The sequence below is a fragment of the Lutjanus erythropterus genome, chromosome 19 (assembly GCF_056507025.1).
Source record: "Lutjanus erythropterus isolate fLutEry1 chromosome 19, fLutEry1.hap2, whole genome shotgun sequence".
Classification (NCBI taxonomy): Eukaryota; Metazoa; Chordata; class Actinopteri; order Lutjaniformes; family Lutjanidae; genus Lutjanus; species Lutjanus erythropterus.
Genome location: NC_139335.1, coordinates 6,037,808 through 6,060,372, shown reverse-complemented (window position 1 = coordinate 6,060,372; position 22,565 = coordinate 6,037,808). Strand labels below are relative to the sequence as shown.

The 22,565-nt window shown below is 38.8% G+C and overlaps 4 protein-coding genes across 4 annotated transcripts; all 4 read right to left on the bottom strand.

The window, feature by feature from the left end:
* Positions 1 to 132: 132 nt before the first annotated feature.
* LOC146309157 (amine sulfotransferase-like) lies at positions 133 to 3,441 on the bottom strand. The gene is made up of 6 exons (XM_084743461.1): positions 3,201 to 3,441; positions 2,888 to 3,093; positions 1,865 to 1,991; positions 1,101 to 1,195; positions 764 to 935; positions 133 to 681 (listed from the first exon to the last, which is right to left on the bottom strand). Exons 1-6 carry the CDS (start codon positions 3,340 to 3,342, stop codon positions 572 to 574), a joined length of 852 nt encoding a protein of 283 aa, XP_084599587.1. The 5' UTR covers positions 3,343 to 3,441; the 3' UTR covers positions 133 to 571.
* Positions 3,442 to 3,994: 553 nt separating this feature from the next.
* Positions 3,995 to 6,545, bottom strand: LOC146309156 (amine sulfotransferase-like). Its single transcript, XM_084744891.1, has 6 exons — positions 6,330 to 6,545; positions 6,018 to 6,223; positions 5,532 to 5,658; positions 5,103 to 5,197; positions 4,747 to 4,918; positions 3,995 to 4,664 (listed from the first exon to the last, which is right to left on the bottom strand). The coding sequence occupies exons 1-6, from the start codon at positions 6,469 to 6,471 to the stop codon at positions 4,555 to 4,557; spliced, it is 852 nt and encodes a 283-aa protein (XP_084601017.1). The 5' UTR covers positions 6,472 to 6,545; the 3' UTR covers positions 3,995 to 4,554.
* Positions 6,546 to 7,488: 943 nt separating this feature from the next.
* On the bottom strand, positions 7,489 to 13,783 carry LOC146309155 (uncharacterized). Its single transcript, XM_084744122.1, has 4 exons — positions 13,633 to 13,783; positions 10,570 to 11,166; positions 10,375 to 10,494; positions 7,489 to 9,478 (listed from the first exon to the last, which is right to left on the bottom strand). The coding sequence occupies exons 1-4, from the start codon at positions 13,644 to 13,646 to the stop codon at positions 8,533 to 8,535; spliced, it is 1,677 nt and encodes a 558-aa protein (XP_084600248.1). The 5' UTR covers positions 13,647 to 13,783; the 3' UTR covers positions 7,489 to 8,532.
* A 1,102-nt stretch (positions 13,784 to 14,885) lies between these two features.
* Positions 14,886 to 16,971, bottom strand: LOC146309154 (amine sulfotransferase-like). The gene is made up of 6 exons (XM_084744892.1): positions 16,777 to 16,971; positions 16,464 to 16,669; positions 15,780 to 15,906; positions 15,490 to 15,584; positions 15,133 to 15,304; positions 14,886 to 15,050 (listed from the first exon to the last, which is right to left on the bottom strand). The coding sequence occupies exons 1-6, from the start codon at positions 16,916 to 16,918 to the stop codon at positions 14,941 to 14,943; spliced, it is 852 nt and encodes a 283-aa protein (XP_084601018.1). The 5' UTR covers positions 16,919 to 16,971; the 3' UTR covers positions 14,886 to 14,940.
* Positions 16,972 to 22,565: the final 5,594 nt, after the last annotated feature.

The window sequence follows — 22,565 nt, the reverse complement described above, 5'->3', positions numbered from 1 at the left end:
GACAACATTCATTCATTCATTTATTCACTTATTATCCATGACTATCCCAGCAGACACTGGGATAAGGGGGGGGGAACAACCACGATTGGACAAGTCTCCGGTTCATCACAGAGTTGACACTTAAAAACAACAGATTGTCCAAATGTGTTTATTAGTGTTTTCTGCTCATGTTGCATTCATGTTTTTTTCCAGGTACAGAATCCAAACATGAATTTGAAAGTTCTTTTTTTTTTTTATCAAGTCAACTGCTAGTGCAAGCCAAACGTCCTACGACTGCAGCCGCTCATTAAAAGTTGCTTTTTATTATGAAGTAGTGACAGGAAATGAAATGTCTTTATCAGTGAGTTTAACACCGACCGCTGTCGTTCATCAATAGTGCTGTTTTAAGCATTTTTTGAAAGTGAATCAGTTTCAAATATTGCAGGTACAAAGAAGCTATTAAAGGTTAAAACTTTGGTGATGCAGTTTACACATTAGCAACGGTTGTATATGTTGTATGAGAAAGACACACACAGACTCTGTCAATGAATAAGAACATGTCAGCAGCTTCTGTTCGGTGTGGCGGCTCTGCTTATTCCCAGATGAACTTCAGAGACATATCACCGAGTCTCTCCTGAAGGAGTCGATCAACTCTTTCACTCTGAGCTGCAGTAAAGGTGTTCTTCCAGTCACCAATCTGACCTGTAACAAAGAGAATAAACTTGACCTGATGATATCTGTTTGCAAGTTTTTCTGCACAGGTGCTGCAGTTATGTAATGTTACCTTTGCGCATGAACTCTCCCTTGAGCTTTGTTTCTGGCATAAACTGATAGTTGGCTTTTGGTTCTTTCTTCATGTTCTTGAATGTAGATTTTTCTACAACTTGGTCGATGTCTGCTTCACTCAGGTTTTTCCCCAAGAAAGCGCAGATCTTAGTTACTGCAGTCCTCAGGTCCTAAAAGAGAAACAGAAACCCATCAGAGAGAACAAGTTTAAAACTCTAACAAAGAAATTCTTTCTCTTAGAATTTAAATCTCAAACAAACATTTTTAATTCATAATATTAAAAAGATTTGAAATCCAATCTAAATAAGATGCTGAATAAAAACAATACATCTCACCAAAATCATGTCCTCATAGGTCAGGAAGAGGATGTCGTACTGGTCTCTCTTTGAATGCCAGTCCCTGATGTGGTCGAACCAGGATGATGATAGAACTGTATAAAGTAATAATGCATCCCTTAATTGTTATACTGCATTTTCATGAAGATGCTGTGGTCTGGTTACGGTGTTTGGCAGCTAGCGGGTGCTGTTGGTTAAGGAGTGGAATAAGGAGTGTCGCAGAGAAGAGGGAAGAAAGGAAGGGTGTGAGAAAAGATAAAAAAGATGGAAGATGTACTAAACAGGCACTCATGTTCATCTTCATTATAAAACAGTAACCTAACAAAGTGTCTGTTGAATACATTTATCTGAACACCTTGTAAATACAATCATCATGATACAAGACAAGCTTAAGTCCAAGTTTAGTACTTATCTCCAGCAGGGACAGTTGGTCCACCACTTTCGGTAACATCAAAGATATAAATATAAATTTATCACTTCTACACACATGCATAAACTGATATTTCTGTAGCTGCAAAATCTACAGGCCTGAATGAAGTACTAACAGTAAAGTAACCAATATTTACCTGAAGTGTTCTTTGCCTAAGAAGATTTTCATTTTAAGTAGCTCTCATTATTAAATAGAAATTAAAATGTTCATAATCAAGTGCACATAAGACTGAAAAGTCTTTCTGTTGAATCTTCAAGATCAGATGCCTTCAATTTAAAACTTAATCTGCACTAGACTATCTGGTGATCACCACTGAGACTCTGAGGTACGTCACCTTTTCCTGCCAAAAAGTCGTCAAAAAATTGCTCAAAGCTGCTGGGCGTCTCCAGGACGACGATGGCTTTACTGAAGTGGTAATAGGAGACGATGTTGTCCTTTGGATTCCGCATCACGTAGATGATCTGACGTAAGAACAAAACAACAGTCAGGCCAGAGTGGAAACCAAGACATACGACTCTGTCATCTCCTTCATACCAAACTGAGTCACAAACTTTGAATTTGCACCTTAATGTTTTTAGTAAGTCAAATGTTTAAATCTCATGATTTTCAGTGACTATCTCACACTTGTAGTAAATGGAAAGAATTGTACTTATACAGCATTTTTCTACCTTAACAGACAATGAAGGTTGTGCACTAGCTGTGGATACTGCATGTGTGCTGCTATTACCTCTAATTTTGCATTTTGTGTCGAATCGCTCTTATATAGTTTCTATTTTATTCCGTTCTTATTGCACACACATTTAATTATTTATTCTCTTAAGTTAAGTTTTGTATTTATTCTGTCACTGTGCTGCTACAGCACCCTAATTTCCCCTCTGAGGGATCAATAAAGGATTGTCTTATCTTATCATTCATCCATTCACACACACCCATGGTGACGTATCTCCCATGCAAGGTGCTGGCCGGTCAGTCGGGTTCAGCTTCTTGCTAAAAGACACTTTGATATGTGGACTGGAGGAGCTGGGGGAAATCATTTGATCGTAAATCAACAGAAAATTACTGATGCTTTAGTAAATTAAATATCTTGAGTTGGAGTGTTGACTCTTGGTGGAACAAAAAATACAATTTTAAGATGTTGGCAAATTATTGTGCACATTTTCTCACACGTAACAGACCCAAAAGATTAAATCCTTCATCTAGAAAATAATTGGTAGATTAATTGTTGGCAGCTCTACTCATAACAGTGACATATCACAGTATACACTGTGGATGAATGTATATTCAGATTTATAACTTTATCAGTATATCTTTACACTTGTATTTACCTGGCAGGATTGAGCTTCCATAAAATACTGACCTTTGCTTTCTTGTCCTTCAGTCCAGGAGGCATGAGAGCCGGTGTGAGGTGAGAGGCGAAGAGCCGTGGAGAGGGTCGGAGAGGGTAAGGCTCTCGATCCTCCAAGTACTCTAACCACGGCATCTGCTCATAGTTGTTTGGATATTCATTCAGACCTCCGTCTAACTCACAGATGGAGATGATGATCTGCTGAGTCCATATAGTTCCTGTAGGGGGACAGAAGTTATGAGACACCATACCTGATCAGCAAATCTGTTCCCAGTAACAGACAAAACTGTAAATGCAGATGATGTGATGTAAAAATCTCACTGACCTGACTTTGGGTAAGTGACGAGGAATATGTCACTATCTCTGATTTCAAAGCTCTGGAGTGAATCAATGTACTCTGCAGTTGTCATTCCGCTGACAAAGTTGTAGTTTTTGTACCTGCAGAGATGGTCGGTGATCTTCTCCATGTTGCCTCTGAATCAGCTGGAAAAGTAAAAGAAATGCTTGCACCTGAAGAACTGAAGGAGAGCAGAAGAAGCTCGCAGCTCACACTGAGAGTAGCTGGACTCTGGACTTTGATTTGCACATGTTGTGTGCACACTGCCACCAACCGTAAACTTGAAATATAGCACTGTGTTGGTGCTTTAAAGTGGAAATGGAGGGACAATGAACATTTTTAATATATATTGGCGCTGTGAGTAACAGTGAATTTAAAAGATCAAACTATTGGCTATTAAAGCTTATAACAGACCAAACTTGTAGTGATTTTTTTATTAAATTGCATTTTTTGGGCTGAGGACTTGAATTTTGCAAACTCTGTCAGACACACAAGTAGTTGTAGTATTTTAATGTAAATGTTTTTTGTTACATTAAGTACAAGATTGTTTAATCAGCTGTATCCTCAAAATGTTTGATGGCTTTCATTTAAAACTTCATCTGCGCTGGACTCTATCAGGTACCTCACCGTTTCCCACTAAATAGTCCTCAGATTACTCAGCACCGAGGAGACGATGGAGGAGAACAGAGTCATCGAGGCTTTTCAGCATGACAAGGGCAATTCAGAGCTGACTGTACCACAACAGAAGGGAAGATGATGCCTAACAGAATCCCTTGATCCATGAAAGGAACTGCTGCTCCACAGGCCACAGTCTTCTCTGCAGTGTGTGTGTGTGTGAGAGTGAGAGAGACTTCATCATTTCATGCACTTCATCACAGTGCTGACACATAAAGACAACCTATTGTTCAAAAGCAATTATTAGTGTTTTCTGCTCATGTTGCATTCATTCTTTTTTTCCTGGTACAGAATCCAAACATGGGTCTGAAAGCTTTTTTTTTTTTTTTTTTTATCAAGTTAACCTTCCGCAAAGGCAAACCAAACATTTCCTACGACTGATTTTTATTATATATTAGTCACAGGAAATAAAATGTCTTTCTCAATGCTTTTACCACCATTCATCAAAAGTGTGTCTGCAAAACAAGAGAACAGTCAAATTAAGCATTTTTTCGCAGTGAATCAGTTTCAAATATTGCAGGGACAAAGTAGCTATTAAAGGTTAAACCTTTGGTGATGCAGTTTACACATTAACAACTGTTGTATATGTTGTATGAGAAAGACACACACAGACTCTGTCAATGAATAAGAACATGTCAGCAGCTTCTGTTCGGTGTGGCGGCTCTGCTTATTCCCAGATGATCTTCAGAGACATATCACCCAGTGTCTCCTGAAGGAGTCGATCAACTCTTTCACTCTGAGCTGCAGTAAAGGTGTTCTTCCAGTCACCAATCTGACCTGTAACAAAGAGAATAAACTTGACCTGATGATATCTGTTTACAAGTTTTTCTGCACAGGTGCTGCAGTTATGTAATGTTACCTTTACGCATGAAGTCTCCCTTCATCCGTGTTTCTGGCAGAAACTTGTAGTTGGCTTTTGATTCTTTCTTCATGTTTCTGAATGTAGATTTTTCTACAACTTGGTCGATGTCTGCTTCACTCAGGTTTTTCCCTAAGAAAGTGCAGATCTTAGTTACTGCAGTCCTCAGGTCCTAAAAGAGAAACAGAAACCCATCAGAGAGAACAAGCTGAAACTCTAACAAAGAAATTATAATTCTTTCTCTTAGAATTTAAGTTTCACATGATCATGACCCTTTTTAATTCATAGTATTAAATTGTTTTGAAATGTGTCCCTTCACGCACTCCAGAATGCTGAATAAAAACACTACATCTCACCAAAATCATGTCCTCATAGGTCAGGAAGAGGATGTCGTACTGGTCTCTCTTTGAATGCCAGTTCCTGATGTGGTCAAACCAGGATGATCCTCCAACTGTTTAATGGAATTTAATGGAATAATCCATGTCTGAATTTAGGTTTCTGTTGAATACATTTATTCTGACAGCTTGGAAATGCAACCATTATGGTACAATAAAGTTCCCCACCAGCATAACATTACAGAAATAAATAGTATTTATTACTTCATGTGTAGAGTGATATTTCTGCAGCTGAATTGAAAAGGTTTTTGATTTTAAACAGTTCTCATTATTAAATTGTGCTCTGTGTCTGCAGTTACTGTCAACACAAACACAAATATTTTTTTTTCAATCTTTCTGTGAAATCTCAATAATCAAATGGCTTTCATTTAAAATGTATCTGCACGTCACCTTTTCCCGCCAAAAAGTCCTCAAAAAATTGCTCAAAGCTGCTGGGCATCTCCAGGTCAGTGAGGGCTTTACTGAAGTGATAATAGGAGACGCTGATGTCCTTCGGATTCCGCATCACGTAGATGATCTGACGTAAGAACAAGAAACCAAGACATACGACACTATTATCTACTTCATGCCAAACCCCATTCAAATAATTCACTATTTTATGATTCATTTGTAGCTTAGGCACAGCTGCTTTTCCCGGTCTCATGCTGCAGTAAATTAGATCTTTTGATTTAGATTTTTTGACTGCAGTGCAGTTTTAAGATGTTGGGATCTAGTGATTTTATTGCAGGCATTTTCTGACACTTCATCTACCCAAAAGATGAAATCATTAATCAAGAAAATAATCATCGCACGTACAAGCCATCATAAGACAACCTACTTCAAGAAGTTACTCAGTAACTCAGAGTTACTTAGCCAAATATCAAACAAAATACTGACCTTCGCCTTCTTGTCCTTCAGTTCAGGAGGCATGAGAGCCGGTGGGAGGTGAGAGGCGAAGAGTCGTGGAGAGGGTCGGAGAGAGTAAGGTTCTCGACCCTCCAAGAACTCCAGCCACGGCATCTGCTCCATGTTGTTTGGATATTCATTCAGACCTCCGCCTAACTCACAGATGGAGATGATGATCTGCTGAGTCCATATTGTTCCTGTGGGGGGACAGAAGTTATGAGACACCATACCTGATCAGCAAATCTGTTCCCAGCAGTGAACCAAACTGTAAATGCAGATGATGTGATGTAAAGTCTCACTGACCTGACTTTGGGTAAGTGACGAGGAATATGTCACTATCTCTGATTTCAAAGCTCTGGAGTGAATCAATGTACTCTGCAGTTGTCAGTCCGGTGACAAAGATGTGGTTTTTATACCTGAAAAGATAATCGCTGATCTTCTCCATGTTACCTCTGAATCAGCTGGAAAAATAAAAAAGCAGCAGAAAAACTCACAGCTCACAGAAAAAGTAGCTGGACATTGGACTTTGATTTACAAATATTTCATTGGCAGTTGGCTTCTTCAGGCCTGTATGTAACATACTGACAGCTGAGTGCACACTGCCATCAACAGTAAGCTTAAAGTATAGCAAAGTGTTGGTGTTGTATCAGTGACTGCCACTAGAGGTAGCAATACACCAACAGCATCTGAGACCAAAACAAAGGAAGAAAGCTGCATCTGAACCCACTGCTAAAAAAAAAAAAAAAAAAAAAACTTAGATGAAATTGTCAAACTAGACAGTGTGGATCAAATATGGATCAATATTCTGTTACTACATTGACCATGTCTCTTTTAAAATGTTTTCGAAACAAACAAAATGATACCAAATGACATCAAGAAGACAAATGCCAAATGCATAAGGAAGATTATACATTAACCAGGTGACTGTCTCTGAACTTTTCTGCAGAAAATGTGTTTGATTTTGGAGCTGTTATCGTTTCTTATATGTATTAATGACTTTTCACTAGTTTGTAAATTTTCTTTTCCTATTTTGGTTGCGGATGATACCAACATGATTCTATCACATACTGACTTACACACTCTAACAAATGATACAAATGAGGAACAGGTGAGAATTACAAGATGGTTTCAACTTAACAAGTTTTCATTAAATATTAGAAAGTCAAATTTTATAATATTTGCAGGACGGAGCAGGAAGGAGATATGAAAAGGATTATGTTAGAGTGTCAGTGGGGGGAAGAGGAATTTCTCAAGTTTCCGGCACTTATTTTTTAGGCATCTTTGTTGATGTGAAGTTAAATTGGAAAAAAAAAAGTATCAATTTTATTCATAACAATATTGTGAAATCACTGGGCATCAACAGCAAACTCTTGACAAAGATGGTCGGGAGCAGCATGAAAACATCTTTAAAATAAATTAAATAAATTAATACTCTCCAGTTCTGATATAACTGATGCTATCACAGTATTTACGCTACCCTCTTCAGGAGCCACCATTGTTTGAGAAGAGTTGCTTCCATGGACACTTTTCACTGCCAATGCTCGTCATCAAGTGAATCTAGACTGCCTGAGAAAATCTTACACTTCAGGTAACAGCTCAGAAAATCGGGTCAGGGATTTTTCTCTGCTTTGCCATCACACATCAGGATGTTGCAGCAGCTCAGTGTGCTCTTCTTCAGTATCTTTAACCTGAGCACAGAACAGATGCTTCTGCAGGCTTCCTCAGACCCTGACTGTGTCACTGGTCTACCAGCATCTTGATCAGGGTAATGATGATGTAATTGGTTTCTCTCAAATATGGTTTAGCTGTGCGTTTATGGGCATATCAAAATGATCGTACATCTGGACTTTTTTGGAATTATTTATTGTATATCAGTTGTTAAAGTTATGGTACAAATTCAATAATTGCTGTACATCTGGCAACACTGGGGAGTTATGTTTGGACTCTGTGTGTAGTACAGTTCATGAAGCAGAAAAAAGGCTCTTATACAATCTAATCTATGCACTGAGTTCTGTTTTTATACAAGACAACAAATGTTTGCATGTGGAAAAACATATATCAAGTAATAACAACATTCAATACATTGCAGTTCCATGATAAAATCTTCTTTTTTTAATTTACATTTATTCTCAATCTTGCTGAATTCTTACTGAATTGTCTATAATGTATCAACACAAGCTCCATAGTGAAAAAAAAAAGATCAAGGAAAAAACATACTGCCCATGTGATAGTTACAATTTACTCAATAAATCAAGAAAGATAAGAAATAAAGAAATAAGAAAAAAATACAGAATTAATCATAGACTTGAAAATTATGTGTGACACTGATCAGTCATTTACAGCTATTAGCAAGATTTAATTTTCATACATGAGTTCTTCAGAATCAGACAGAAAAAAGCTGAGATGTCCCAAATGCAATGCCCACTATCAGAAAAAACAAACTTATTTTTTGAGCAAAAGAGAGAGAGTGACAGTGGCTGTACTCAGAGCAGAGAGATGTTGGTGATCAAAGCAGAGTCAAGGCATTGTCCATCAGCTGAACTTTTGTGCAGAGCTTTCCTGGATAAAATGGTTTATCTAAGACAGCTCGGTGTTTCTCTGATGTCAGACGACCTTTGTGCAGGGAGTCATGGATCTTCTGCCATGAGTCTATCTCTGACCCCCACAGTGCAGCTCTGGCTCTGATGAACTGTGAGACTTCAGTCTCGCTGCCTTTGGACAGACTGATGCTGTCTTTACAGATGAAGAGGACATCCATGCCAATGAAAAGAGCATTGAGTACAATGGCTGTCTTAGAGAGAGCAAGAGGCCCTTTGACTGCTGCCTGGCTAATATCTGGGATGTCTGAGGCCACCCTGGACACAGTACGTAATGCTTTACCTTCCTGGGCCAACAACTCAAAAGCAGAGGCAACATCAGCCACTGAATCAATGCATTTACAGGTAATACTACGAGCATTATTAAGCACCATGCCTACTCCCACAGCCACTTCTATCTTACTTGTTTCTATTTTGTTGAGTGTTTGATTGGTGACCTTCTCCAGACAGCCCTGGAGGACCTGCACATCCTCCATGAAGCTCTGGAAGACTTCATTGGCTTTCTTTTTTTGTGTTCTGTTAACTCCAAACTCTGTGGCTGTGGTGACAGCGCTGTTGACTCCACTGGTTACTGCCAGTGCTGTCCCACCTATTATCAGACCTGCAGACACTCCTGCTGTTACAGGAAGTAACGCCAAACCAACGATGGAAAGCACGCCTCCCACTGCCCCCACTGAGCTTCCTGCCACACTGGAGATCTTTGCTCCCATATTCATCCTGTCTAGCTGCACAGCGGTCTCCTTCAGGTTGTTCAGAAACTGCAGCATCCTGGGCTGACGCTCGCTGAACTCCCTGATGAAGTCAGAACATGAAGCTTCCTGGAACAAGAACAATGTCCGGAAGTCCTCGTTCATCCTGATAAAGAGAAACATTTTACTGATATAAATTCATAATAATTCACTTTGTTTGCAGGTGTCCTGTCCACAGTTTTACAGAAATCTCTTTTATAATGGTGGTCTATGTGGAAAATGCTTTAAGGGCCACATGGGATTTTTTTCTAAGCTGTGCTGTGAGTAACCAAAGAAAAAATTAACATCGCCATATCCAGCTCTCTTGCTGGATATTGAAAAGTTACTTGTTTGAGGCATTCTGTAATGCTGTTTTCCTGGGAAACTCCAGCAGTGTTAAAAACTCAAGTTAAAATCCAACCTTCAGTTGGCATGAGGGTGAGTATGTAATTACTAAATTTTCATTTTTTCTTTCATGGAAAATCTATGTTGAAAAAAGTTCATGAAAACAGTCATCAAAGGATATAAATGAATATATTTAATATTGAAGTAAATTTGTTGAGTGATCCACCATTTTTGTTTTACTCTTTTTTTTTTTTTTTTAATTAGAGATTAATTCATCCAAATAAGGGTCTTTGAACCATCTGCCCAGATTCATAGCAAAGGTTGTCATAAGCAACTGGTCTTGGTAGAGATCTTGAAGATGACTGCTTAGTTCCAGGTAAGAACCTGAACTCCCAATCAGTCAGCCAGGACTGAAGAAGCACTCTACCAAGTCCAGTTGCCTACGACAACCTTTGCTACAAATACCATGACCTGGATGACTGAGAATCTTCACAGACATCTGCCCAGAGAAATTTCATTAATCAGCTCTTCATAACATTAATATTTTTCATATGTGTCTTTATGTAAAAGCAGTCTCTGACAACCATATCTATGTGTATGTATGCGCATCCATACACATAGATATACAGACATACATATACATATGTACATACACAAGAAAGTTTGTGTAATACTTACCTGAGTTCATCAAGCTGATTAATGTGACAAAGCATCCTTTGTGTGTCGTCTTCAGACAGATCCTCATCGAGGTCTACCACAGTTTCTTTTGTCATCTTCTGGCCAAAGTCACTGACACAGCTGTTAAAGACACATGTCAATTCATTTTCTACAGTAGATGCTTGTGCATATTATTTTGAAGAAATATCTATTTACCTTTTCAGCAGCTTGTCACAGATTTTCTGGGTGGTCTGAATGTATCTGTCCAGCTGATATGACAGCACTTCCAAATTCTGAAGTTTAGGAAGGAAGAAAACTTTTGCATCTCTTTTAAACTCGAGGAGGAGAGGGCAGATCAGCCGTGCAGCAGAGATAATATCCTGAACCTGTCTGAGGCTGATACTGTTGGGCAGATGTAACACCGTGTTCTCCTCCATGAACACATGAAGTGAAGTGACCGCCAGCTTCTCCACGGCATCCAGGAAGCAGTTGAGCTCCTCCAGGCCTCTCAGAGTGTCCATCAGCACAGCGTCCAGCTCCTTCACCAGCTCTGCACGCTTGCTGTCTGCAGACTCTAGGAACTTGAAGCTCTTAATATGTTCCTTGATAGCCTCAAGGTTTTTCTTCACTTGTTTAACATCGTGTAATTTCAGGTTGATTCTGTCAGCTCTGTCTTTGATGTCCGCCATACTGATCATTTGTTTTTCCATCTTGAGCGTCCATGTAGAGATACTGTCACAGAATTTTCTCACTATGTCAACATAGCTGAGAGTTTCTGTGGTGTAGCGGCACAGGGCCTTCTGTAGTTTCTTTCTGTAAGACAAAATATTGTTGATTAATCACAGTCTGGTAAAAGGAACTGTTGCCCACAGCAAACTGAGTGGTGGAGTGGAGTGGTGGAAGTACCAGAAGACACATAGTGTCATCAGGGACCACTGCCATACAGCATGCAGACTGTTCTTGTTACCTTTGGCAGATGATACAAGGTCACAACTGCAATACAGTTTTTACCACCAGCCCATCAGACTTTTCAACTCATTCATCATGCTCTATCAACCATGACTGCTGCTGTACTGGGACTGATATCATAAGTGCAGTTTGAACTTTAATATTAGGGGTTCACAAAAAAAAAATGCAACATACAGTATAGAGGTTTTGTATATATGAAAATTAATAATCAGGATACCATGTATTTTCATATCAGAGCAGATTTGTTAACTTGTTTTTAAGGTATAATTTTGGCTTTAGTCAAAACACATAGTGGTCATATTTCAGGCAACACTGAATATAACAACATGAAATGTGAGTTCCAAATGTGACTGCTTTAGTGTATTACCTAGTGGTATTAATAATTACCGAGGCAGAAGAACACCATTTTAACATTAATCAACATCATAATGAACATAAAATAAATTGCAAAGCATCTTGGTCTTCACTGCAGCCGTGAAGATGGAATGTTTAGATGCAGTCTGACAAATCAGCTGAGCTGAGAGCACACTGGATGCTCTGGTCGCTGTGTGTACCACTGCAGCAGCATATGTGTGTGTGTGTGTGTGTGACTGAGAGAGAGAAAGGGAGTGACAGATGAGGGGGATGAAAGAAGGAAATGGACTATTACACACTATGTTTTTGGAAGTTATTACTTATTCAGACTGCTGTGCTGTCACTTAAACCACCCGTCTGACCCTGTTGTATTTTATTAGTAAGTCAACCCACAAGATGTGCTTCTGTTGACCTGAGAGTGACTACAAGCCACCATATTACACAATTAGACCAGAATCAGTGTTCACGTTTCTGTTTATGCAGCGCGTTTCTGTATTTGCAGCGTTTTCCTTTTGCATCTGTTTTCTTATATGCAGCGCGTTTCTGTATTTGCAGCGCCTGCCTGTATATGCAGCGCGTTTGCACTTGTCGGCCACCGTAGTGTTCCACTTTAGGAGGATTAGTGAGCTTTTATTGCCACTAGTGCTCTTACTGCTGAGCTGACCTGCTTTTCTCATCCAGTACATTGTATTGTACCACTGACCCTGTGTCAACTAATAAAACTGAATTGAACTGGGGAAATTATATGTTGAACTTTGTACTTTGTATGAACCGGCCTGTTATAGCATGAAATGAGGGAAGTTTTCTCACAGGATTGTTTCTTATCCAATTATTGTTAAACTAACTCTGCTTGTTCCACATGCTGTTTCATTGATTTTGCTTGAGCAGAAAACATCTCATCTTTCAGCAGCAAGATGGCTCAGTTATAACACTGTTATGATTTAATTGCCTAACATCACTGTCAAAAGATGAAATGTTCTTAACCCTGCAACTCTTCTCTCCACAGAAGATGATGGAAAAAAACACAACTGTGTTGCAACAGTAAATGAAGGTTGTTCCCCAAATCAGATTTGCAAGAAACACTTTTGCAAAATCCAAATTTTGATCAGTGTCACACAATCCTGACACAAAAGAACCAGTTGATTTCACTTCATTGCCAAATCACTTCCTGCTTCATTGTCTGCAGGCTGCAGAGCTCAAAGCATGTAAACTAGCAAAGGAAAAACAGTGAATGTCTGCAAAGACAGGAAATCCAGCAGAGAGCTGATCAGATTGGGTTGGATCATCATCATTTTTAAAGTACATTTAAAAAAAATACAATAACTATACGTTTACAAACTGAAAGTGTGAGATCTTTCACTTAACTTTATCTTGGCCCAGCTTAGGTTATAAACTGTTAAATAAATAACTGTAGCCTTGGCAACAATAACTTAAATACTTAGGGATGTGCATCTTACTGACTGAGATGATTCAGTATGTATCTCAATACATGTTCAATAAAATTTTTAAATAGCCAGTGATTCAGAATGATATGATTCAGCCCTGTCATTACATAATACTATAAGAGCAGGTGACATGGAGCATCGCTGTTCCTCTACATAATCAAAACCACATCCCTCTTCATATGAAACTTTTTAAAGCAGTTTTTAAGTTTGTTCACAGATTCTCATTTAGGCTACAGGATCTCATTTACACATGAGGTTCATAATAAGATGTTAACACCACTGTAATGTCTTTTTCTCTCTGTCTCTACTGTTAGTGGATTTAATAAAACTATCCAGATTTGTGCAGCTAATAGTACCCCAAACATATAGCATTAATAGATTCAAAATGTTAAGATTTATACATTGCATGATCATATGTTGCATCATATGAATCAATGCACTCATATCTTAGATATTAAACATAGGATGCATGAGTAAATCGTTACACCCCTAATAAATATTCTTTACTTACCCTTTCGCCGACATCTGTGTGTCTCCACTTGGCACACTGTCCACAACTCTGTGGTGGCTTTTCCTGTTATTATAATGTTTTAAAACAGATGTTTGCCTGCTGATGGCAAATTCACCTCGTGCCTTGTATGTCAAAACTTCAGTATGTACACTTCCTCCCAGTAAGTTTGGTTTTGCTTTCATCTCCACATTTAAACCACACCCATCTATGTCTAGCCTCTTTAAGGCTTGGCATTTCTTTGCTAAGATATCTAAAGCTGTGTTAAAGTTACCAGGCAATGGCACCCATAAACAGGTATATGTGTCCTGAAATACAGGAAAGAACATTAAGACAGGGAGATGTGGTGTGACTCTCTTCAGTTATGAGAGGAAGTGAGAGTATTCAGGTGAAGGAATTGGTAAAGCCATATGTTTTATCTTTGATCTTTGTAAATTCAAATTTACTCACATTTCTGCTTATGCATATGAGTTGTGGTTCATTATGATGCACATTTTGAGTAATAGAAGATGGATTGTAGGTTGGTGAAATAGGATGACGTGTCCGTGCATAAAAGAGATGTTGTGTGCATTTACGCATGAGGCACAGCAGCTGTAACTTCACTGATTGTTTAAATCCAACAGGATTGGTCAGAATTTAATGTTAATAAATGTGTGTTTTTCTATACATCCAAAATGTCTCTTCAGTCAGAGCTGTCTAAGAAAATACATGCTTCCTCTGTTTCCTCTGGAATGCTGCATATGTTTGAAGATCTGTCTTTAACAATAGAGTCAATATAAATGGTCTAAAACATAATATCTGTTTAACAGTATCATACAGAAAGACCCAACCCACAGGAGATCAGGACCGGCATTTTCTTAATGTTACTTTATTGAGTTTGCAGACAGAAACCCAAATTTTCAGACTCATCAAATAAAGACAGTAAGCACAGATCTGAATATGTAAGCTTACAGACAGGATGTTACAGGTACAAACTTACATGTATACTCTATATACAGTATGTATAGATATGAAAATATGAACAAAACCCTATTTATAAGCACATGAATGATATAGTGTGTTACAAATATCAGATATAATTTTGATATTGTGTACATCAAAAGGGCTCAAAGAAGATATTGTTAACACTGAGAATGACTTTTCTTCAGCAGATCAGTTTCAAATATTGCAGGTACAAAGAAGCTATTCAATGTTAAACCTTTGGCAATGCAGTTTACACATTAGCAACGGTTGTATATGAGAAAGACACACACAGACTCTGTCAATGAATAAGAACATGTCAGCAGCTTCTGTTCGGTGTGGCGGCTCTGCTTATTCCCAGATGATCTTCAGAGACATATCACCGAGTCTCTCCTGAAAGAATCGATCAACTCTTTCACTCTGAGCTGCGGTAAAGGTGTTCTTCCAGTCACCAATCTGACCTGTAATAAAGAGCACAAACCAGACCTGATGACATCTGTTTACAAGTTTTTCTGCACAGGTGCTGCAGTTATGTAACGTTACCTTTACGCATGAAGTCTCCCTTCAGTCTTGTCTCTGGCAGAAACTTGTAGTTGGCTTTTGATTCTTTCTTCATGTTTCTGAATGTAGATTTTTCTACAACTTGGTCAATGTCTGCTTCACTCAGATTTTTCCCTAAGAAAGTGCAGATCTTAGTTACTGCAGTCCTCAGGTCCTAAAAGAGAAACGGGAACCCATCAGAGAGAACAAGTTGAAACTCTAACAAAGAAATGATCATTCTTTCTCTTAGAATTTAAGTTTCACATGAACATGATCCTTTTTAATTCATAGTATTAAATTGTTTTGAAATGTGTCCCTTAATGCACTCCAGAAATGCAGAATAAAAAAAACACATCTCACCAAAATCATGTCCTCATAGGTCAGGAAGAGGATGTTGTACTGGTCTCTCTTTGAATGCCAGTCCCTGATGTGGTCGAACCAGGATGATCCTGCAACTGTTAAATGAAATAATGTGTCCCTTAATTTAGCTTTCTGTTGAATACATTTATTCTGACAGCTTGCAAATACAACCATCATGTTTCCCACCAAAACTTTCTGTCAAGTTTTCATGATTAGGTGGCTTTTGTTTAAAACTGTAGCTGCACATGACTCTATCTGGTCATCACCATTCAGACTCTGAGTTATCTCACCATTTCCCCTCAAAAAGTCCTCAAGAAATTGCTCAAAGCTGCTGGGCGTCTCCAGGTCAGCGAGGGCTTTACTGAAGTGATAATAGGAGACAATGATGTCCTTTGGATTCCTCATCACATAGATGATCTGATGTAAGAACAAACAATGAGGCCAGAGGAGACACCAATACATACAACATTGTTAACTCCTTCATGTCAAACTCCATTCAAATGATTATGATTCATGTGTAACTTAGGCACAGACCAAATATGGAAGACCATTCCTGCCAAGAAAAACAGATTTTACTAAGTTTAAATTTTGCACCATAAGTTTTTTTTTTGACCTGCTCTCTCTCGTAATTGTAGTAAATGGAATGGACCAGGGTTTTTTTTTTTTTAGCATTATTTAATGGACAAGGCCATCTCATGGGACCCAAGGGTGCTCCCATGCCAAGTGCTGGCCTGTCAATCGGGAGCAATTTGGGATTAGGCATCTTGCTCAAGGACATGTGGACTGGAGAAGCCAGGGGAATTCATTAAAATTCATTCATTGAAAAAATGTGATCATTCTAGCTTTTCAAAGGTGATTTTCCCTGTCTCATGCTGCAGTAAATTGGATTGTTTTATATTCACATTTATAACTTTATAAATCTATTTTTACACTTGTATTTACCTGGCAGGATTGAGCTTCCATAAAATACTGACCTTTGCCTTCTTGTCCTTCAGTCCAGGAGGCATGAGAGCCGGTGTGAGGTGAGAGGCGAAGAGCCGTGGAGAGGGTCGGAGAGAGTAAGGTTGTCGACCCTCCAAGAACTCCAGCCACGGCATCTGCTCCATGTTGTTGGGATATTCATTCAGACCTCCGCCTAACTCACAGATGGAGATGATGATCTGCTGAGTCCATATTGTTCCTGTGGGGTGGACAGAAGTTATGAGACTCCATACTTGATCAGCAAATTTGTTCCCAGCAATGAACCAAACTGTAAATGCTGATGATGTGATATAGAGTCTCACTGACCTGACTTTGGGTAAGTGACGAGGAATATGTCACTATCTCTGATTTCAAAGCTCTGGAGTGAATCAATGTACTCCGCAGTTATGGATCCGATGACAAAGTTGTAGTTTTTATACCTGCAGAGATGGTCAGTGATCTTCTCCATGTTACCTCTGAATCAGCCATAAAATAAAAGCGGCAGAAAAACTTCACAGCTCTTCTTAAGAGTAGCAGGATATTGGACTTTGATTTGCACATGTTTTATTGGCTATTGGCTTCTTCAAAATACTGACAGCTGGGTGCACACTGCCAGTAAGCTTGTAAGTAACAGTAAGCTTAAAATATAGCAAAGTGTTGGTGTTTTAAAGTTTAAGAAGTGGAGGAGCCATAAATTATTTTTAATATATATTAGTGCTGCAAGCAACAGTGACTGCCAATAGAGGTAGCAATACCATGTCTCTTTCAAAATGTTTTTGGATCAAACCAAATGCTACCAAATAATACTGACAAAATAACTGCATAAGGAGGCATATACATTTAATAGGAGTTTCTATCTGAATTTTGCTGCAGAGTGTGTGTGATTTTTAGTGACAGTTAGAGACTCCTCTCACACACCAGAGCGAACAGGTGAGGGAGGGGGAGACCTGCAGGGAGATCGTCCACTAATTGGTCACGGATGACAGATTAAAAACATTTTTAAAAGCCAAAATTATATTTGGGTGATAATTTCCTTCTACACTGCAGTAGTGTCCGGGAGGCAAAGCATTCCTACTTTGGAGGCAATTTCATCCATTGTCATCGCTGTCTGTGTCAACCAGGAAACAGATGTCTGAGGTGATTGGCATGAGTAACACAAAATTTGTGAAACATCTGTCAAACTTGGATGCAATGCCATAAACTTGTTTAGTGTAACAGGTGCTGTTGAGCTGCATATTTTCCCTGATGCCCATTGTTTGTTAGACAGAACCATCTGGGAAGTCATTTTTTGAAACTGCTTGGAAAAGGGCAGGCACTTTTTAAAAACACTTAGCAGGTTATTGGATGAACTGTCTATCACAACTAATATGTACTCACTTCAAAGAATCACATCAAACTCTTGCCAAAGATGGTCAGGAGAAGAGTGAAAACATCTTTTCACACAAATAAGAAACGAACACATAATACTGATTCTCACTCTGCGTCAGTGGGTCTCGTAGCCGGCACCAGTGACCCAGACCATCACTGTCAGAGAAAACAGTTTTGCAAATCCAGGGGAGGGTGGCAGTGTCTCTTGCACTGTCTTGTCAAAATAAAAAAATATATATTCTATACAAAATTATGGTAGAAATTCGATAATTACTGTACATTCATCACACCGGTGAGGTCACGTACTAATGTGTTGTAATGTGTTAAAGTTTGGCCACTCTGTGTGTAACACAGTTCATGAAGCGTTAATCTTATACAATCTAATCTATGCACTGAGTTCTGTTTTTATACAAGACAGCAAATGTTTGCATATTGAAAAAAATCTATACTGAATAATTACAAAATGCAAATTATATTGCAGTTCCATGGTAAGATCTTTTTTAAAATCTACATTTTACTCTTAGGAGAGAATCTTGCTGATATTTTTCTGAATTGCATATAATGCATCAAGGCAAGCTTCATAGTGGAAAAAAATATAAATAAAATCAAGGAAAACACCTTCTGCCCATGTGATATTTACTGTATAGTTACAATATATGTTAGCTTAGCATTTTTACTAGCACTAGCCACTGCACACAGCGTTCCCTACCAATATGCTATTTAGCTTGCTTCAACAGTGCGTGAGATTTATTAGTAAATCCGAAATCTTATTATGGTGGTAACGACAACAACACCACAGCAGGAAAGGAACCATATGTAGGTTCTCCGATGCGAAAACAACAGGGCCCAATATGCTGGTGACCAGTGTTGGGCTGTAATGTTATTACTTCTTCCACTAATGAGTAGTGTAGGGATTACAAAAAGAGTAATTATAATACAGTTACCATTTCAAGTAACTCTGAGTTGCTTTTTGACTGAGGTAGGCTACTTAATGATGCCGTATATGTGCAGCAGGTCAGGACAGGTCATGTCAGCTGTTGGCCAAAAAGCTAAATGAAAGATGGAGGCTGAGGAAAGTGAGAGAGGCATACTTTACTTAAGTTCACCTGATCAACAGTTCAACTTTGGGTAAAAGGTAAAAAAGTAATATAGTAATAGAAATAGTAATGTAAGCAATTACCTAAGTAATATTATTACTTTTTAAAGGAGTAATGAAGTATCTGGTGACATTTCCCAAATAACTTGTCCAACCCTGCTGGTGACAGGCCGGAGGTTGCAGGGATGGGTCTGGTAGTGGAAGAGTGAAGGGATTTTATTTTGTGTGATGTGTAAAATGTTCCCCCCAAAAATAACAAAAATGTTCTGAATAATTTCCAAGTTTGGACTTGCTTTTCTGAATGAAACAACGTCTTTGCTATGACAGAGAGAAGTAGTGAAAAAAGGGAATTCTGTTATTGCGACTAGTCGTCTCACTGCTGAGCTGACTTGTTTGTCTCATCCATGGTACATTTTATTGTACCATTCACCCTGTGTTCACCTTCATATGACTTATAAAACTAAACTAAATTGAACTTATGAAGTAAATTATAATGATCCACTGAAATTTTATTGTATAGTGAACCCTTCACCTTAATTATGTTTGGGCCTGACCATCATCATCATCATTATAATACAGTGAACCTTTTTCCACTTGGCTGTTTCCCAGACAGCTACTTTGCCTTTGCTGATTCAGGTTTTTGTACAGAATTTCCATAATTACAATGGAAAAATATTCATTCATGTTGTATAATTTCTTACTCGTTGATTCTAGGGAACCTTTACATGTGTTGGGAGATGCATGCAAGATGTTTTGTAGAGGTATGAAGCAATCAGACTCGGTGGTAAGAGTGACTCAACAAAGTCAGGACCAAACGCAGGTGATAAAGGCAGAGCTGATGCAGTTCAAAGATGTATTTACAGACAAGGGTTCCAGGTAACAGGCTTGAAAGCAATGGCATGAAACAATGGAGCGACATAGAATGACCTGTAAGGAAATAAGTGGAAATGGGCTGGTTATGTACTGTAAGGGTGATGAAACACAGTGGAAACAGGTGAGTAGGTGAGAGTGGACGGTCAGGTGACTGGGACTGGGGTAACTGTCGGGCAGGATGGAGTAGCTGGATGTGGGAGTGAGACACAAGGCACATTAAAGGATTCAAGGTTCATCTTTTATCATTCTACAACACAGGGCTGTATCACGAAATGCTAGTTGTAATTATTTTATGCTACCCACAAAACAGACATTGAATGGGCCATAAAAATAACCATTTATGGTAGAGTGCATAGGATGAATTATGCAGTCTTGCAGCAAGAAGCTGCTTTGTAGTCTGCTGCTCTGTAGTCTGCTGGTACAGCAGTGGATACTTCTGTATCTCTTGTCAGATGGCAGCAGGGTGAACAGGCTGTGACTGTGGTGGGTATCGTCTTTTTGTATCCTTTAGGCTGTGCACAGGCAGGTCACCTCTCCGATATCACTGATGCTCAGTAGGTGGGTACCAGTGATGCTGTGGACTGTTTTAATCCCCTGCTGCAGAGTCTTTCCTGTCCTTGGTTATGCACATCCCATGATGCCTGTTTGTGATGTTTCCAGTCAGAATACCTTCTATTGCTCCCCTATAAATCTTAATAAGGGTTCACCTGTTCACTTCAACTCCATTTATACAGGCAGGTGTCTCTATCAAAAAGATGCTACTGATTCTGTAAACCTTATCTCCTTGGGGCAGGTCGTTCCAAAGGTCGAGGGGCGCTGATGGAGAGAGCGCGGTCACCTTTAGATTTAAGACTTTGGAACAGCCAATAGGGCCCCGTCTGAGGATCTAAGCCCGCGTACTGGCTCATAAGGGATCAGCATTTCAATTATGTAACTTGGGGGCCAGACCCAGACAGGCTTTAAAGGCGATCAGTATAATATTAAAATCAATTCTAAAATACACAGGGAGCCAGTGGAGGGAAACCAGGATTAGGGTGATGTGATGTAAAGTAATGTAAAGGGCCTTCTCCATTAAGGTAGAAAAATTGGGGTGCAAATTCAAACTGTGAACTAATTTTTCCTGGCAGGAATGGGCTTCCATATTTAGTCTCTGCCTAAGCTACACATGAATCATAAAATAGTGAATTATTTGAATGGAGTATGACATGCCTCATTGTTTGTTCTTATGTCAGATCATCTACATGATGCGGAATCCAAAGGACATCATCGTCTCCTTTTACCACTTCTGTCATGCCGTCGCTGACCTGGAGACGCCCAGCAGCTTTGAGCAATTTCTTCAGGACTTTTTGGCGGGAAACGGTGAGGTACCTCAGTGTCTGGACGGTGATGACCAGATAGAGTCATGTGCAGATAAAGTTTTAATTGAAAGCCATCTGATGATGAAGACTCGACAAAAAGTTTGGAAAGACTTTTTAATCTTATGTTAGACGCATGATCATGGCATCATTGTAGAAGTGGTGCATTCAAGTGCTTGGATTTAGCAGCTGCAGAAATATCATTCTATGCATGTGTTTCGAAGTGATGTTTTATGCTTTATATCTGTAAAACCCAAAGTGGTGGACTGAAATGTATTCAACAGACACTTACTGAACACTAACAAGAGAGCCTATGTAGTGCAGCTTCCTTGTTTATTTATCTTTTCTCACACACTTCCCTTTCTTCCCCCTTATCATTAAGACTATTCCACTTGAGGTCCTGGGAGTATCCCACGTAATTCTTTGGTCCTCCAGGGCATCGCTTTGTTCAAATTTCTCAGATGGTCAAAAACACTTCTCAAACATTTCAAGAAAAACACTGGGTTCGACAGGTTTCAATGTAAATATAGATTTACCACGTATTAGTGCAGATACAAAGCAACCAAGGGCTATTTCATGGAACAGCACACTGAATACAAATCTATGCAATGCCTGCTTATATGCTCTGGAAAGCCTCCCTAACTTTTTTACTTTCCAGAAACCATTGTTTCCCAGTATTTTTTTAACTTTAATACAGCACGTTCCAGACTGCTGAGCTTTGACACCACTGTTTTCTGGGTACCTTTCAATCTTAAAATAAAAAAAAACTGACCATTAGCCCTTTATTCTATTTTAGTGATTCTTAACATTTCACAATTTGCACTTCATCAATTTTTGTCTCACGTCATGATGAATACACACCTGCTTAATGCTCCTGCACTTCTTCTGTTGATTTTACACTCGATTAAAATAGCTACACATTTTATAAAAAATGATATAAAAAATGATATTCAACATTAACGGTCAAAATCAACAAACATTTTATTAGATTATCAATCAGGACGATCAGGCACCACACACTCCTTGGCCAACAGCGCCCACTAGTGGTGTAACACCATAACTATAACATCTAGATCTGAACAACACATGTAAATTAAGAGATACTTTACTACTTTATACAGTTGTTGCATCATCCTGGTTTGACCACATCAGGGACTGGCATTCAAAGAGAGACCAGTACGACATCCTCTTGAACACCTCTTGACATGATTTTGGTGAGATGTGAGCAAAGACAGACACATTTCAAATCTATTTAATTTAAATTCTGATAGAATCTTAATTTCTTTGTTAGAGTTTAAACTCATTTCAAAACAATTTAATACTATGAATTAAAGTAAAGTAAAGGTATGTGCATAACATCACTGCAGCACCTGTGCAGAAAAACTTGTAATCAGATATCATCAAGTCTGGTTTGTTGTCTTTAT

Coding starts and splice junctions, on each gene's coding strand:
- LOC146309157 (XM_084743461.1), bottom strand. CDS start 3,342: ATGGAGAAGATCACCGACCATCTCTGCAGGTACAAAAACTACAACTTT. Junction 1,196..1,864: donor CGACTTTTTGGCAGGAAAAG/GTGACGTACCTC, acceptor TACTTTATACAG/TTCTATCATCATCCTGGTTC. Junction 936..1,100: donor CCTATGAGGACATGATTTTG/GTGAGATGTATT, acceptor TTTCTCTTTTAG/GACCTGAGGACTGCAGTAAC.
- LOC146309155 (XM_084744122.1), bottom strand. Junction 10,495..10,569: donor TGTGACAAGCTGCTGAAAAG/GTAAATAGATAT, acceptor TGTCTTTAACAG/CTGTGTCAGTGACTTTGGCC. Junction 9,479..10,374: donor AATCAGCTTGATGAACTCAG/GTAAGTATTACA, acceptor TCTCTTTATCAG/GATGAACGAGGACTTCCGGA.
- LOC146309154 (XM_084744892.1), bottom strand. CDS start 16,918: ATGGAGAAGATCACTGACCATCTCTGCAGGTATAAAAACTACAACTTT. Junction 15,907..16,463: donor TGAAGGACAAGAAGGCAAAG/GTCAGTATTTTA, acceptor TTCTTACATCAG/ATCATCTATGTGATGAGGAA. Junction 15,305..15,489: donor CCTATGAGGACATGATTTTG/GTGAGATGTGTT, acceptor TTTCTCTTTTAG/GACCTGAGGACTGCAGTAAC.
- LOC146309156 (XM_084744891.1), bottom strand. CDS start 6,471: ATGGAGAAGATCAGCGATTATCTTTTCAGGTATAAAAACCACATCTTT. Junction 6,224..6,329: donor CGTCACTTACCCAAAGTCAG/GTCAGTGAGACT, acceptor GTCCCCCCACAG/GAACAATATGGACTCAGCAG. Junction 5,198..5,531: donor GGACTTTTTGGCGGGAAAAG/GTGACGTGCAGA, acceptor TCCATTAAACAG/TTGGAGGATCATCCTGGTTT.